At 35.9% G+C, this 18130-nt stretch overlaps 1 protein-coding gene across 3 annotated transcripts in view; it reads right to left on the bottom strand.

The window, feature by feature from the left end:
- GRIK2 (glutamate ionotropic receptor kainate type subunit 2) overlaps window positions 1-18130 on the bottom strand; it is a 548779-nt gene that overhangs the window by 13649 nt on the left and 517000 nt on the right. For all 3 annotated transcript variants that reach the window (XM_081945732.1, XM_081945731.1, XM_081945733.1), the window contains one exon: window positions 4797-5047. In XM_081945732.1, the coding sequence (XP_081801858.1) occupies window positions 4797-5047 (251 nt within the window). The remainder of the gene's footprint in view (window positions 1-4796; window positions 5048-18130) is intronic.

The following is an 18130-nucleotide window of genomic DNA, read 5'->3' as shown; positions in this document are numbered from 1 at the left end:
CCAATGTAGTATTTCAACTAAAGGTTAAAAATAAAAAAAAGACCAACTTAAACATTTTCCTTTGATGTTTGATAAGTTCCATGGCTGTATTTTTTACTCATTTCTTATACTAGAACTTCAAAGCAGCATTGCCTCAGCTGATATCTATTTTTTATGTTAATAAGGAATAGTCAGTTCTTTAAATCTTAATAAATATAATATTTGAAGGTTGTATAAGGAAGTAAGCCTCAGAATCAAGCTTCTTGTAATAAAAATTGTGTAAGTTATAACTTAGACAATGTAATTGACTAAGAAAATGCTAACAAATTAAGATAAAGCTAATAAATTTACACGAGAATCAGTTGGGTATAGTGGTTAAGTAGCTAGAAGCCAGGAATGCATGAGTTCTAGTCCCACTTTAGGCACTAAGCCAGCGAAGTGATCTTGAGCCAGTAACTCTCTCAGCCCTAAGTAAGATGCAAGGGCATAGCACTTCTGAAAAGCATTGCCAAGAAAATTTCAGAGATGAGTTCAGTTTCCAGAAATCAAAAAAAATATTTGAACACGTAAAAAACCCAATGCAAAACCAAAAGCATCTTTGTATTTTGTATTTTTGTTTGCATGTATATTTATATATATAGATGTACTGTATATATAGATGTATGTATATAGTATGTCTATGCATCTGTATATATACAGTACATCTGAATATCAGAAAACATAACTATTAACCACACAAGGAGTGAACATTTAAAAATAAAATCAGGCATGTATTTTGTGATTCTATATTAATTTAACTTTCAACCCACACACAAAATGGTTATTGCCGTGTATTCGTCCTGAAGCATTCTCAAACATATATATTATTTGTTAGACATAGCTTTATTTGTTCATCCATATTTGATTGATGGAAAAGAAGGAGGGATCTTAATGAAATCAAAGTGCACTAACTGCTAATTTTGCTAAATTGTAACTAGTTAGTTACAAAAACAACATGGAAGATGGCCCAACCGATTCCTTTGGTCTTTTCTAATTCAAGAACTGATTAAAGAAAAAGAACAATAATGAGAACAACAATAAATGTAAATCTCGAAAATACTTGTTTGCATGGTTTTGGAATCTTTCCTAGATTAAGAAAATCTAGAACACATATTTGTATCTGAATTGCATTACAGTAGCAATATATCCAATTCATATTTCACTAATTCATTTTTTAAATTTATTTATTTGGTGCATATCTGAGTTTTCTTTCTTCTTACGCCTAAAGATTTCATTAATATATTTTAAATGGAATGTTCAGTGCTATAAAGATCATTTACATATTATTGTATCTACCTATGTGGTCACACTTAGAAGCAGACAAATAGATTTTGATAACCTATTTGGCAAAGGGGGATTTTTTTAAAAAAAATGATGCTGCAGATGTGACCAAATCAAAAAGTGGCATGGTATAGCCTTCAGACAATGAGACATCATTTTTCACTTGATAAACAGACTGAAAAAAGATGCAATGATCATTTTAAAACTAAACTCTTCCACAGTATTATTAAATTAAGGTGATGGTGACGATGACAACAGGAGCACCTGTGGGAAAAGAGAAAAGCAATGCATTCTGCTATTCCTCAAGACCTTTGCTGATCTAAGAAAAGGTGAGAGACAGCAGCATAAATCCATTTGACATCGGAAATTGTGATTTAGCACCAAAAAGTGAATTACATCCACAACCTTCTGCAGTGACAAAGTTATCAAATGAGAAATATTTCTGATCAAATAAGGCCCAAACCAATTGATATATGTTATCAAGGAGTAAAGTTACAAACACCTTCTTCCTAACAAGGGCTGCATTCATATGATCAGCTGCTAATGACTTAATGATTGGCAGCTAATAGCTTAATGTAGCCAGCTCAATTATTTAAAGAAAAAGAGCTGATCTGATCAATCCAATTATTAATTTCTGAAATTCTTTTCATGAGAATGTAAGGAAATCATTAACTTTAAAACTGAGAATTTATTCACATGGGCCTGCTTTCCCACAGGCACTTTGAAAGTGCCTTCTCATAGAATTCAAATTGCCAAGAAGTTGATTAGACAGTCTGATTTGTACATCTGTGGGCCAAACAATCCTTTATAGCCCTTAAAATGCCACAAGATTTTTGATTGATCGCTATAGACTGGCATGGCCTTGCAACCTCATCAATAAATAAGCAGTCACTATTCATTTTTAGAAAAGTCATCATTGAGCCTCCGAATCAGTTCAATACATTGTCATGTTTAGGTTATATGCTAAGAAATAGGCTTTAAATTAAACAATGACAAATCTCTAATGATAAAACAAGAAAATGAAAATGCATAGGGTACAATATGTTTCTAGAATGAAGATGTTATATGGTAAGGCTGTGCAGTGCTTCAAATGTGATTCCAAGAATGTGTTTTGTGGTACATGGTGATACAAACATAACATAGGACTAAATCTTAGTCCTATGTTAATCTTTCAAACAGCTGCCCAGAGCAGCTCCCAATTCGATTAACCCACAAACACACACAGCACAGTACAAGATTTATAAAGAAGTAGTATGTTTTCATTCACATGCAAATTCTAGCACATTTTCTGAAATGACCCAAAGTGCTGTGTTGCTTAATATTATGCATCATGTAGGTTTTTATAAATCAGGAGGGCAAAATCCATGTTAGGCGTTCAGCTGAAATGCATCGGGGCAGAAATGTGTACTTGCGCTAGCTTGTAGTGCTTCCATCTTCTTCGTTCCAGTGATGTCCAATATGAAGAACTTAAGTAGGTTTCTACCTGCCCTAAACTGAAAATGTTTAGAATGCAAACCTCCCAATAATTATGAATACTTCTAGCTTATCCGAGATGGAATGTAAATCTTATATCATCATCATCACCAACAACTGGGTTTCTAAATCAAAGAGGCTTCTATGTATGGTCACTTAAAGCTGTGTAGAACTTTCCTTTAAGTATGTATGGGGAACATCTGATCATCAGCAGTGAAAGACAAGAACAGGATTTAGTAAGTTCTTGAACTGGATTTGGCACGTAAGTCCTGTTCGCTATTCCTTTTCATTCAAATTATTATAACCAAGGTTTGGTTTTAAGGTAGAATCTATCATATGCACAGCCATAATCTCCCAGTATTATATCTCCATGTGGAAAACACATACATGTAGATCATTGTGTACCATAAGTGAAAGAAAAGATCAGTGCTATATTACAGAAGTGTTTGAACAATTCAAGATAGCTTAATATACGAACTGAGTTATAATATTAAATTATTGTAAAAGTCATATTTTATATATATGCATATTCATTCAATGTTTAGGAAGATAAGTCATGCTGTCCACATATTTTCATATATCAACTAAAGCTGCATTTAAGCAATTTAAATGCAACTTCAACTGTATTACAAAACTCACAATAAAATGTTTGAACGTCATATATAAATAAAAAATAGTTTTTATAAAAAAGTACAGACCAAGAATACAAAACAATCACTCATTTCTGACATTGTTTTAAAAAAGGATAAAGCCATTATGATGTATACATTCATGACTGAAGTCCATTTTCTAAAAGAAAAAATCATTTTAATTACTAAAAACTTCAAAACTATCTTGACAGAATGAATTCATCCTCCATAATTAGCGAAAAACTAAATTTTCACTCATACCATAATTTAGTAAAACACATACATATTCAAAGAACTGATAAGGAACTTGTGACCTCATCCATTGTTTTTTTAAAAGTTAATATCAATATTTCTTCTGACAGAACTTTGAAAAAATAATATATGTGTTACTAATGAAAAAAGCTAGATAGTGAACTATATACACTTACACCAGTGAACTAGGTATAACTGCATACTAAATAAATGTGGTACAAGTAGGATTAATCTACAAGTTCAAATTCAGAAGTCCCCAAACTATTAAAAATTATGAGAACTATTAAGCATAGCATCTGCAAAAGAAATATATACTTTGTGTGTGTGTTTGTATGGATTTACTATACATTTTGATAATAGTAGTGCCAAAATATGCATTTAAGGAGGTCACAAGCTCCTCAGCTGTGCAAAACATATTTTCTCCCTGTTTTAAATGTATATTCATAGTAATCCATATAAATAAAAGACATGTTTGCTCATTTTACGTATTACATATATACAGATAAGTACTGAAACAAAACTTCTATGGATGCTTTTGTCTCTTTGAAAAAATAATCAGCCATCCAGTTGTTGATCCAGTATCAAATAAGTTCAAAAATTTACATTTTAAACTGGAATCTGTCCAAGTTACAGATGATAAAATCATAATCAATAGTAAATCCTTAATATATTGACTTAATGCTTTTCCAGATGCTATCATCATATGTTGAAGAGTAATCACCTTCCAGTAAGGACATAGAGAAGGATGCTTTTTAGACTTCTGACTTTGGACTGATAGAAAGTTGTTTCAGTTAAAACCCAGCTCTATCTGTAGAAGGTTAATTTTGTTTCCAATTAACAGATTTCACTTTCTTCTTCATCCATAAAATTAACTGCAGTGAACTTCCAGGAGTAAAAAGGTGTCTTTTTTCAAGCTTGAATAAGAGGAGAAATAGTCACTTGTCCTGAAAGCTGGCTACAATTAAAAATATTGACGACACATTAAAAAGTTGTAAAGATGAAAACCTAAGTGCTCATTCCCTAAGAACTTTAATGATGTGAGCAAAACTATGAAAGACATCAGAATGGCTTTTCGGTTGGTTGCCCAAGAAATTCTGACTAGACCATAATTGCAGAATTAAATGTGAAAAGGGCAATATTTACCTTCTCCAACTGAGCATTTTTTTTGGATTTGTACAAAAACTCCCCCACTGCCACAAAGACGGAAAGTACCAATCCTGCTGCCAAAACAATGAATATGCCACCAATGTTTTGTACTCCAAGAGCACTGGCATCTTTGCTTTCCTCTTCTGGACAACCATTTCCTCGCCACCATTTTTCCTTCATCATGTGCAGCTTGCCTTCCTCTTGCAAGTGAAGAATGGCTATAGTTATCTTGTCTCTGTAGGGAGAACCTGCATGATAGAAGAGGGAGAGCATAAATTACCAAAGGTTCTTAAAAGCATGGTAGAACTGACAGTACATTACTAAAGTGTGTCTATTGGCACAAGAAGTCTCATTTGATAGGAAACTGACTGTTTTGGGAAAAAAAGAGCATTTTTGCTGAAGCCCATTTGGGGTTCATTTTTCATGCTCCTGCTTTTCAGGATCGGAAGCAGGACACATGATTTTTTAATATAAATAATGTCCTTAAGATGTGGTTTTCCCTTTTCTATGTTTGAGACCATCATAGGATATACTGAAATGTTCTTTGCCTCCAGTGGCTCTTACATCCAGCAGGAAATATTTAGAAAGATGTGATAATGCTTCTCTCTATTTCCATATGTAGGAAATGGCTACATACTTTAATGTTCTTTCTCTGTAGAAACAGAAAACGATATCTCCCTGAAATTGGAAGAAACAGGCTACTTTGGAGAATGTCAATCAGGTCTGACTTTGACCTCATTGCCACTTCTTCCTGGCCAGCAGCATCCATAGAGAAGATTCTTCCTTTTTAGAATCATATTAAAGAAACATTCTTGCTGTATTTGATTAACAATGGAAGAAGATACTATTGATCCAATGTGGTTGACTGGAGAATTCTGGGAATTGAAATCCACACTGTTTAAAGTTGACAAGGTTGAAAAATACTGGCGTAAAAGTTTACTATGCAGGGATGAGTAAAACAAATCACTTCTACTTCTAGCTTTTAGCCACTACTGGAAACAGGGATTTGCCTTTGAGTAAATATGTCTAGTGTTACACAGGAAATTATTTTGCACTGGTATCAGACACATTTGTTGCCGCATAGCCTAGTTCTGTATATGTTTCTATGACAATGGAATGCAATCTAGATTCCCCCTCCCTCCCCACACACACATTACCAAAACAATGGTCATACCATATAGGATGTGTGGGTCAAGGGTTGCCCACTCTTGATTTATTGCCAGAAAGGAATATCATCTTCCTGATATCCAGATCCTACTCAGCTATATTTCCTGAACTGCAGGGCAAATAAGAAGGAACTGATTATTAATGGAGATCTCCTTTCTTAAAAGATGCTCTTGATCCTACTCTGATGTTGTTTTTTTCTTTTAGTATCTGTCATGTTTCAGGTAAAGCATTAAAACATCTAGTAGAACCTGTTAGATGGCATCCTTTTGGGCACCTTTCTAAATCATCCCAGGGAAGGAGTGCAAAGAATATTGATCAAATTTCCAAGATTAATGTCATAGAGGACAACATCACAATTCTAAGTAGAAGCTTTAACACTGGGTCAAAGATGAGGCTCAATAGAGATAGGTTTTTAGGTCCTGAATTTAAGCAAGAAAAATAATGCACATGGATACAGGATTGAAAAGATCTGCTTGACATCACTGCATATGATTTAGAGATTCTAATAAACCACTAGCTGAATATATGGTAAGTAGGCAGCAGCTTACAAGACCAATGAAATATTGGGCTGCATTAACAAAATCACTGTATCCAAGTCAGAATGCAACAGCATTCTAAATACAACACTTTAAAAGGGACATGGAGAAGGTGCTATTGGATCACAAAGAAGTAATCATGATGATAAAGGATCTGGAAGCTCAATCCTATGAAGAATGTTTAAAGGAACTAAGCATATTTAACTTCCAAAAGAATAGAATCTTCATTTTATTATTTATTAAATTTATATGCTACCAATCTCAACAAGAGGGGACTCTAGGCAGTTTATAACCAAGTAAATGCAATAAGATAAAACATTAAACAATTAAAATAATGAATGTTAACATTAAATTGATTTGCAATTAACAAAGGTGGCAAGGAACGAAGCAAGGTTTACATGGAGTATAGAGGTATAGATGATATCTATATCTTTATGGATGATAAAGGTCTGCAAGTAAAAGGCTGTTATGCACACTAGAGGGAGTACATATTCTCTGTTGAAACTGAAAAGTAGTTTAAAGGCCAATCAGTTGAAATTAATAGAAAAGAGCTTCTACTTGAACATTAGGAGGAATTTTCTGACAGAAGGAGACGTTAATTGTTAGAGCAGTTTATCTAGAACAGTAATGTACTCTGCCACACGAAAGGTCTTCACACTGGAGCTAGATTTGTTGAAAATGATTTAGTGTATTCTTGCACTAGGTAGGATATAGAATGGAGTGACCTATAGGTCCCTTAGAATTCAGATTCTACCAAGAAATTTATAATTACATAAGCCTGCCATTGGATGACAGTTCACATTTGTCAAGATCAGACTTACATTTCAGGTTGTTCCACTTAATCCTGAAATGTTAAATGAGACAGGAACTGCTCTTTCCCAAATAAAATTAAAAAGGCTCCAAAATACTCTACCTATCATTTTGGCACTCTAGGGTCCACAAATGAGTCCCTACCATATTTCAGAGGATAGCATGTGTCATTCCTTATCTTTGTTTCTAAATGGATTTACTACCATTAACAATGTCAGATGTATACTGTTTTGATACATGTTGGTGTATTATAGTTCTTTTTAGAAAGCTTGTAGGCTACATAAAAATAACATGACAGAGGGAAAGATGAGCATATTTGTAATTAATGTTTGGCATGTATTTCTGTCAGTGGTGGGTTTCAATTTATTTTACTATTGTGCGTACTTGCGATGCTTCTGTGTATGTGCATGCATCCGGGAAGGTGGGCGGAGCCAGGACCAACCGGCAAAAGCCCACCTCTGGTTTGTGTGTGCATATACGTGTGTGTATACATAGACAAGATAGATATACATATCTTGTTTATACATATACAAAAGCCATGGTATCACAGTGGTTAGACTGCAGTATTGCTTCTGCTGACTGTTGATTGCCAGAAGTTTGGAACTTTGAGTCTCACCAGGCTCAAGGTTAACTCAGCCTTTCATCTTTCTGAGATGGGTAAAATGAGGACACAGATTGTTGGGGGCAGGATGATGACTCTGTAAACTGCTTAGAGAGGGCTGCAAAAGCACTATGAAGTGGGATATAAGTCTAAGTGCTATTGCTATTGTGAAGGAGGGGGAGTCCCCCCCCCTAAATTAATGAGGTGCTGGATCTTGGCATTCCTTGTAGCATATATTTGAAACAAGCGAAAATAAACCCGGGGCATATTCTAATAAACAACTTTAATATAAAATAAAATAATAATACAAATCTTACTATCTAAACCTTACATTTTGGCAAGAGCTATGTTGCCCACCTCCTTCGGCAGGCAAACAGAAGATCAGAAGGAAAGTAAAGAATGTGTGATGTATTATGAGACATGCACATTAATCACTGTCAAATAAGAAACAATCCAGTCTACTGTATAACTCAGAATATAAGCACAAGTTGACAAACCAATTAACACAGCGACAGCTATATGTGTGTATATGTGTATTTATTTATTACATTTATTGGCCACCCATATCACCACAAGGCAATTTTGGGCAGCTTACAACATTAAGATGAACCATAAATATATAAAGTCACATTGACAGTCCAAATAAATCAAGATATAATTAACAATGGGGAGGGAGGAGAATGTGGGGGGGGGGTGTGCTATTAGTTGATCAACTATTGCCAGTGTGAAATTCTCCCATTGGGGCCCCAAGCCAACTGGCAGAGCATGTTTTTCAGGGTGTTATGGAAAATCAGGAATAAAGGGATCCAATGTCACCACGTCAGAGAAGGCCTTTCTCCTGGACCCAGAGTTCCTTGGCTGGCAGGATATGCAGCCTGCATCTTTTGCTAGCCCAGATGCTATAGACCTGCCAGCATAGGTGTCATACACCATAGGGGTTAGTCGGTTCTTCAAATGGACCCATGCTATGCCGAGTTTTATAGGTAATACTATATTGGCTGCAACTGGCACTCCGTGCCAGTTGCAGCTTCCAAATGCTATTCAAAGATAGCCCGTGTAGAGCACATTGCAGTAATTTAATTTAATTTAATTTAATTAGCACTTCTAGACCGCCCCCTCTACCAAAGGGACTTGGGGCGGTGTACAGTCCATATCAAAAACATCATACATAATAACAATTAAAAATTATTAAATGGATAAATACATAAATATAAATAAGAGGAGGATAAAATAGACAGAACTGTAACTGCTAAATAAATAATTTAAAATATACAAAATTTAAAACCCCAGTGTCCTATAAAATTAAGTCCCCTAAAAAACCAGTAGGAAATATATATGCCAGGAGGTAGACATTAAGAATTATGCCAGACCAGCCAGTCGGAACAGGTGTGTCTTCAGTTTCTGCCGGAAGGAGCGGAAGTCAGTGGTGGTTCTAATGTCGGGGGGAGGTCATTCCAGAGGGTTGGGCCCATCACAGAGAAGGCCCTACTCCTTGGTGTCGCCCGTTGGCATTGCCTAGTGGACGGCACCAGGAGAAGCCCCTCCCTGTGAGAGCGAATTGGCCGCAGGGATGTATGTGGGAGGATGCGATCCCGCAGGTTACTAGGCCCTATGCCATGGAGCGCTTTAAAGATGGTGGTCAAAACCTTGAAATGCACCCGAAAGACCACAGGTAGCCAGTGCAGCTCGCGCAGGAGTGGTGTTACGTGGGAGTACCTAGTACTCCCCATGACTGCCCATGCGGCTGCGTTCTGGACTAGCTGCAGTCTTCGTGCGCGTCCCAAGGGAAGCCCCATGTAGAGAGCATTACAGTAGTCCAGGCGAGACGTCACCAGTGCATGAGTGACCGTGCGTAGGGCATCCCTAAGTAGTCCAAGCTACTGTACATATATTTCTTTAGAGATTGACTGTATTTGTTTAGTTGCTATATTTATAGACTGCCACTTAAAATGTGTGGTTAAATATATTTAAAATTAACCCAAACAAAACAAATACAATTAAAACAGAATGACAAATGCATAATGTAATAAACAATCTTTGACTTGCCACCTCCAGTAGCAACTTGAACAATTAAATAATCTTTATAAATGAAAGCAAATATATGTGTCCCAGGATAATGTTGCAGGATCCAATTTGGGTCGGTCCATGGGACCAAAGGTTTAGTCTTCCAAGCTTTTGGACTCATGCTGGAGCCCATTCTCAGGGAACTTGTCTCTACTGGAATGTGTGTAGAGAGAGGTTCCCTGAGCACAAGTTAGAAAGCTCAGAAGACTAAACCTCTGATCCCGCTGACCAACTGAGATTGCAGCCTAAAAATTCTGTGAAGCAGCTCAGCCTTAATCAATTTACTCAACATAAGTAGAGCAAGCCCCATCTAAGGTATGCCTGTTCCAGAGGGATGGAATCATAACTGAAACTGAACATGTCTTCCTTAAGTTCACATATGGAAGAACCCTTAATATCCCTCCTTGAGGTGTGTGGAATCAATGTAGATTCTATGACTAGAGCAGAAGGTCGTGGGACTTCTGCCAGCTTTATATCTTTAACCAGAACTTTCTTATCCCTGCTACACTGGTATTATTACTATATAGGAGGCTTTCACTCAGGCAGATGGATGTATTTTGTATCCATCACAGCTCTTGGATAGTCTGTAGAGGTAGCCCAATACAGAGCACATTTCAGTGATCACTCTAAAGTGTGAATGAGTTACTAATGACAAGGGACAATTTTACACTTATAATGGAGTACAAGCCAACAATGCAACTTTTGACTGTTGTTTGCTTCTCTTGTCCACCATTATGATCACTGGAAAATGCTTTAAAAATTGTAACTGCTATAAATATTGGTCTGATTTATGGTAACCACAATTGACCATACATAAAAATAATAAATGTTAAAGATAAGAACTGAGAACTCTTATCTGTTTTGGTCATGTAAAGAGAAAAAAAGATATATAAGACCAAACTTGCTACTGCTTAGTCTGCGACTATATTTGACACCATAAGTCTAAATCTATACAGACTGATATTAAAATGACAAAATATCTTAAGCAAATAGTTAAAGAAATTTGAGAGGAAGAGAATGTTTCTGTAATGTAAAAACAAAAGGAAAATGTCTAAAAAGTTATTAGGTATTAATTAATAGCTCTGGAAAATGATCTGAATTTGAGAGTGTATTCATTTTTTTTATTTTTCCAGATTCCAAAAATTCTAGAAAATTGTAAGAATTGTACAAAAGGGATTATAACTTGTCATTTTTAAATTCATTCTGAACTACTTTATTCAGGTTGCTATGCATTCTTCAGGGCCAAAATTGTCTGCTATGCACTTTAGGAAAGAAATGGCAGTGATATAATCGCTAAAATTTGCCAGTGACATATCCATGTAGCATGGATGAACTTTCTCATACCTTTTTCATATTTTTTTAAGAAAATTAAAAGTATAGAGAACTCACCCCCTCAACACAGACAACAACAAAATGTGAAAAACTATAGGAAATCTCAAAAAGATCCATATATTTGACATTACCTTTCCATTATAACTCTTCACCCCAATTATGCGTATCTCTCATGTACCAAGTTTGCAAGCCCCAGTCCAAGGAAGAGTTTAAATACTGCCTGTGAGAAAGTAGAGGGGAGTCTGGTAGAGAAAACAAGATCTCAAACTTGTACCTACTGTACATTATTTATTTTGGAAAATTTGGAAGAAGAAATGTGTTTTGTACTTGCCAAGAAAAAAAAAAGACTGTGTGTATACTAAAATTAAATTTAGTTTTGACTGTAGGAATTCCTACAATCCATAATAATATTAAAAGCAACCTAAGAAGATCACTGTAGCATAACTACTTAATGAGGAATAAGAAGACTCACTGGCCTCAGAGCTCTGACAGGCTGCTGTGAAAGAAAGAGATGGCAAACAGAATGGACGGGAGTGTCCTGCATAGAAGGCTGGTTGGCATCTTGATTTGGTTGCAAGTAGCCTTTTAATTCAAGGTTTTAATCAAATGCATTGTCTCATAAAAATAGTGCTTTGTAGGCTTTGAAGCATTTCCCCCCAATTTCATTGAATTATTACAAATGCAGTTTCAGTTTTCTATTTAAGTGTACAGTCTTGCCCTAATTCTATTCATATCCATTCCCCATTTAGAAGAACAGAGAATAGTGGATGGGATCCAGCCTATTCATTTATGCCTTTATATGATGCATTTAATGGCTAATTGGCTTGCAGCCTTTGTGCTACTGTAAAATGATACAGATGTTCAGTTGCTTTCTTCTCCCCAAATGCAACAAAATTATGCACCCAGGTGTTTTGGGTGCGCATGTTCACATTGTGACAATGTTCCCAGTTGCTTAAGTAATGGCATTACCGCAATTACATTTTCTTTCTATTGCTTTCAAATTAGTTTTAGAAACATTCGCAACGATCTCTCGGGAACTGAAATAGAAGCCTTAGGAATGTAAGTATTGTGGATTTTTTTGCACTTTTCTATCATGTGTCATTTATAAAGGCTTTTACATCCCCAGCTGGCCTTTTCCTTTGCCTGATTTTTATAGATACAATAAGAAATATTATAACTGTGCTCTTGGGCTCCCCCACCACCCAAGATTCTTTTCTGATTCCCCAACCTCCTTAATTAAGTCTAGGATAACTCACATTTTCCGGAAGAAAAGCATAGGGGAATTTTATGCTATTATAATTAAGATTTAATGAATATTTAATGCCTGGATTGTATTTATACATGAGATTTAGAATAATGGCTTTTGGTTTAAAATACATTTCAGTAAAAATGAACAGTCTTGTTGATCCAGAGAATCACATTGATATATTTTGGCATTTTTGTCACTTGTGTATACACACACACAACACACACACACACACACACACACACACAACAAAAATGCCAAACAACAGCTTTGATGAAAGAAATATATACTTTAGGAAGAGGCAGTTTGCAGGATTTGACATATTTGCTTTTCAACACTTTCTAACATATAAACCTGGCAGCTTCCCATATATTAAAGTAAACTGCAAATGATACAAGATTATAGACATGAACTCTTACATATCAGAAAATGAAAGTTTTTTCTACTAAAAACCCTATAAGAGGTAAGAGTCTCTGAGAAAACAAAACCTAACACTGTTCCTCTATAACAGAAGCAGCTATTAAGTCTGCTTTATTTTTCAGAAAGGCATCAACTGTGTAGTTAGGTCTTAAGACAAAATCAGTATACTGGTTACTGTCCATACAATACAATGCAGCACAACACAACACAATGCAATACAACCCTGCTAAGTAGGAACGAAGAACACTTCAAGCCCAAGCCATTGCCATACAAGAAAATACAAATAGAAGCGCTTCTGCCTCATGGACTCTAAAGCCTAAAATTAGAACAAACGTATTACTGCATCCAGCTTTATGTTGTTTGGAATGCTCAACATATGAGCATTTTGGATTGCCTTCCATTAGCTGGTCTCACGCTAGAGAAAACTTTCCACTACAGATTGTCCTCAACTTACAATTAATCAATTACTGTAATTGATCTGTTGCATTGCTCTCTCCCTAGTCACCCAACTGCATTTTAGATGCTTGGTAACCAGTTCATATTTATGACTGGTTGCCAAGTGCTGCGATCATGTCACCACCATTTGCAATTTTCTCTGGTGGCTTTAATAATTAATCAAAAATATATCAGGGCAATGGGTAGCTGGGGAAGGCCAAAATGAAAAAAAAATAGAATGGATTTGTAATATCACAAGAGGGTTTCAAGACATATGTTAGTTATATAGCAACTAATACTTTTCAAATCAGACAGTACTATTGTGTAAAGACATTGCATTCCATTTTTAAAAGTGGGAAATGAATGGTGGAGGATACACTGGCTTGATAGGTGGGAGGAACAGACTTAAGCTCTAGTGTCAGGGGGGGTTGGCTCTGTCAGACTGACTTATATGTGACTTATTTTTTATCTACAATACAACCGTTAATTTAGCAGCATCAAGTCTATAGATGTTTCTTCTGTTAACTAGCTCCCAACCCAGGCTGAATTTCTAGAAAAATAGGAATGTATAGTTATGCCCAGTCTGAAGTCTCACATAGGGGAGGTTATTCAATAAGGTAAATACCATTGCAGAGAAGGCCCATTCCAGAATGGGTACTAGAAAGCAATTAAAGCAGAATGTCTTCCAATGAGTAGAAATATGTGGAAGGGTGAAAAGGATAAATCCACTGTGTTAGGAAAATATGGTCCAAGTTCACCACAAGGCACACAAGAGAGCAAAGTTACTATGTAGCTTCTAGCCAATTTCAATGGCAGACTCACATGAACTTCATTATCAATTTGAGGTTGGATTAGTATGGCCAAGCTATCCTGATTGGATAAGCAATATATCTGAAATATAAACTTGGATCGGTAATTGTTGATCTTAACCAAAATTATCACCTGGGATTCCAGTGATAATGATAATCCAGGAGCATCATAATTGTAAGCATGTTCCTTTAGTGGGTATGCAACTCATCCAGAACAGGCAATTCCCTAATCATCAGATCTGGGGATCACTTACTCATTATGCTTTTGCCCTGTAAAGAGTTAGTTTCTTCCTCTCCATTTACTTTACTGAAAAATCCTTTTAAATGCACACTGTCTCTGTTGCATGCAATCTAATACAGCTTGATATTATCAATATACTGGTGACATCTGCCAATAATAGTGTAGTAACTGTATTTATGAACTTCATATAAATACGTAATCCTGACAACATGTTAGTTTCAGAATTCTCTACAATAAGACTGCTTGGAAGCCAATTGACACTCTCCTAATTATTACCTGTTATTTGTTTCCCAACAAGGAGTGGAACCACCACATACAAGAGTCCCCAACTCTTAATTCCTGGAGTTAGTCCACAAAGATGCTTTATTTCATGATGTGAGATGAGAGCCCAGATTGTTGGGGGCTGACTCTGTAAATTGCTTAGAGAGGGGCTGTAAAGCACTGTGAAGCAATATATAAGTTTAAGTGCTATTGCTATGTGAAAAGCCTCAAAGAGATCCACAAAGGGTTGTATAATATTATATTAGAAATACTCAAATAGTTTGGTTGGGTAAAATTTTCTGCCCTTTTCTCTCTTTAGAGTAGAATTTGGATTAAGGAATGTGGATTTCTGCTCTTCCCAGGATTTATCAAAATTCAGGAAGAATGCTGGCCCTTTTGCATTTTGGCATTTGAGGTACTTCATAGGCTTTACATTGTTTTAAAAGGGAATAGTACAACAATCTTCAAAGGCAATTCTGTACTATTATTTCTAACTTTCAGATAAAGTTCAGATAAAGTAGGGTACAGGGTAGTAGCAAGCTCAATATGTCTACAGTTAATAGTTATACTGGAGGCTTTCAGTTTCACAGCTCAGTCTTTCAGCCCCAGCACTCTATCACACACCAATAATGAGCAGAGTTTTCCATCAACTCCTTCAGCTGAGAGTATCAAAAATGTTTATTGAGGATTGAGTTTTGCTACTACCTTTGTTACCGTCATCTATGCTGTTGCATCTTCATGTCAATATTGCTTTTGTAAAAAAGTGGACAATTTACATTTTCCAATGGATGCATAATTTAGACTGACTATTCAATTGATTACAAAAAGGCATTTGACTCATTGCCACAAAGTTGGATCATAAAATGCTTAGAAACAACTGACATTAGCAAAAAATATTACATCCTTTACTGAAAAGGCGATGAAGCAATGGAGAACCGAGTTGGCAGTAGGGAATGAGAACTACGGAATGGTTAATATCAAGCAAGGAATTTTCCAGGGTGATTCACTTTCACTTCTTCTCTTCATCATCGCGATGATCCCCCTATCAGTAATCTTAAAAAAAATGAAATTAGGCTACCAAACAGCCAAAGAAGCCGAAAAAAATTCGCATTTATTATATATGGATGATTTGAAAGTCTATGGAAAGTCAGAAATAGAAATCCAATCATTGACAAACACAGTCCGAGTATTCAGCACCGATATTTCAATGCAGTTTGGCATGGAAAAATGTGCCACTGTATCCATAAAAAGGGGCAAAATCACTACATATAAGGGAATTGAAATGCCCAATGGCCAACTAATTAAATGCAACTAAAATGAAGCCTACAAATACTTAGGCATTCTGCAGTTGGATAACATCAAACATGGAGAAGTAAAACTATTGTCAGAAGAGAGTACACCACAGAGTTAGGAAAATTTTGAAATCTAAATTGAATGGTGGAAATACAATCAAAGCCATAAACACCTGGGCAATACCAGTTATAAGATACTCAGCTGGTATAGTTAATTGGACACAAGCTGATTTGGACCTTTTGGACCGAAAAACCAGGAAACTAATGACAATGCACTACAGTTTACATCCACGTGGTGATATTGATAGACTATATTTACCCCGAAAATCAGGTGGCAGAGGATTATTACAAGTGAAGCAAATAGTTGAAGAAGAAAAACATGCACTGGCTGATTATTTAAAAGAAAGTCAAGAACATCTATTAATCTAAGTAAAGAAAAAAAATCTATTGAAGGCCCAACAGACGAAACAAGAATACAGAAAAGATGTGATAAAATTAAAAATGGAGAGTTGGCAGAACAAAGCTTTGCATGGACAATTTCTGGAAAACATAAAAGATAAAGTGGACAGTGAAAAAACTTGGTTATGGTTAACAGCAGGTACATTAAAGAAACAGAGTCACTAATCCTGGCTGCGCAAGAACAAGCTATCCACACAAATGCCATTAAGGCCAAAATCGAAAAATCCTCTGATGATGCCAAATGTAGACTTTGCAAAGAGGCTGATGAAACTGTTGACCACATACTCAGCTGCTGTAAAAAAATCACGCAGACTGACTATAAAATGCGGCACAATTCAGTGGCACAAATGATCCACTGGAATTTGTGCAAAAATTATAATATTAAAACAACAACAAACTGGTGGGAACAGAAGCCTGAAAAAGTCGTTGAGGGTCAGATAGTCAAGATCTTGTGGGATTTTCGCATACAAACGGATAAAACACTGGCGCATAATACACCAGACATCACACTGGTTGAGAAAAATAAGGTTTCAATCATAGACATCGCAATACCAGGTGATAGCAGGGTCACCGAGAAGGAATATGAAAAAAATCGTGAAATACCAGGACTTAAAAATTGAAATTCAACGATTATGGCACAAACCAGCAGTGGTAATTCCAGTGGTAATTGGCACACTGGGTGCTATTCCAAAAGCACTGGAATTACATTTAAAACAGTTAAAACTTGACAAAATCACCATCAGTCAAATGCAAAAAGCTGCACTGCTTGGATCCGCACACATATTACGAAAATACGTTACGACGTCCTAGGCCCCTGGGTGGGGCCCGACTAGTAATTAATGCCAAATCCGGCGAAACAACTGGCCGCTGTGATACAATCGTATAATAATAATAATAATAATAATAATAATAATAATAATAATAATAATAATAATAATAATAATAATAATAATAATAATAATAATAATAATAATAATAATAATAATAAAAAATGGTAGTGGCAGTGGTAATTCCAGTGGTAATCGGCACACTGGGTGCTATTCCAAAAGCACTGGAATTACAATTAAAACAGTTAAAACTTGACAAAATCACCATCAGTCAAATGCAAAAAACTGCACTGCTTGGATCTGCACATATATTATGAAAATACGTTACGACGTCCTAGGCCCCTGGCTGGGGCCCGACTAGTAATCAATGCCAAAGCAATGATTAAGGAAGTAAATAAAGGAGGCCTTTTGAAGACAACTAAGTTAAAAGCTGAATATCAGAAAGAAGTAATTGAGAAGCGAGCTGAAAATTGGAAAAGCAAAGCTATGCATGACCAATACTTGAGTATTGAAGGCAAAGCTGACCAAAAACTAACTTGGAACTGGTTAAGATCAGGAGTACTGAAAAAAGAAACAGAAGCCTTTATTTTGGAAGCTCAAGAACAAGCCTTAGCCATAAACTGCATGAAGGCAAAAATTCAGCATGTTACCACCAACAGCAAATGTTGCCTCTGTAATGAGAAAGATGAGACAGTTTTCCAATTGATCAGCGGGTGCAGCAAAATTTCACAAACTGACTACCTACAATGCCATGACCGTGTTGCTAAGATTATTCACTGGAAATTGTGCCAAAAGTTTGGATTTGAGTACAGCAAAAACCACTGGGACCAT

Source organism: Natrix helvetica, assembly GCF_964273705.1.
Source record: "Natrix helvetica genome assembly, chromosome: 2".
NCBI lineage: Eukaryota > Metazoa > Chordata > Lepidosauria > Squamata > Natricidae > Natrix > Natrix helvetica.
Note: the sequence above shows the minus strand (reverse complement) of the source record. Positions and strands in the feature narration are given on the sequence as shown.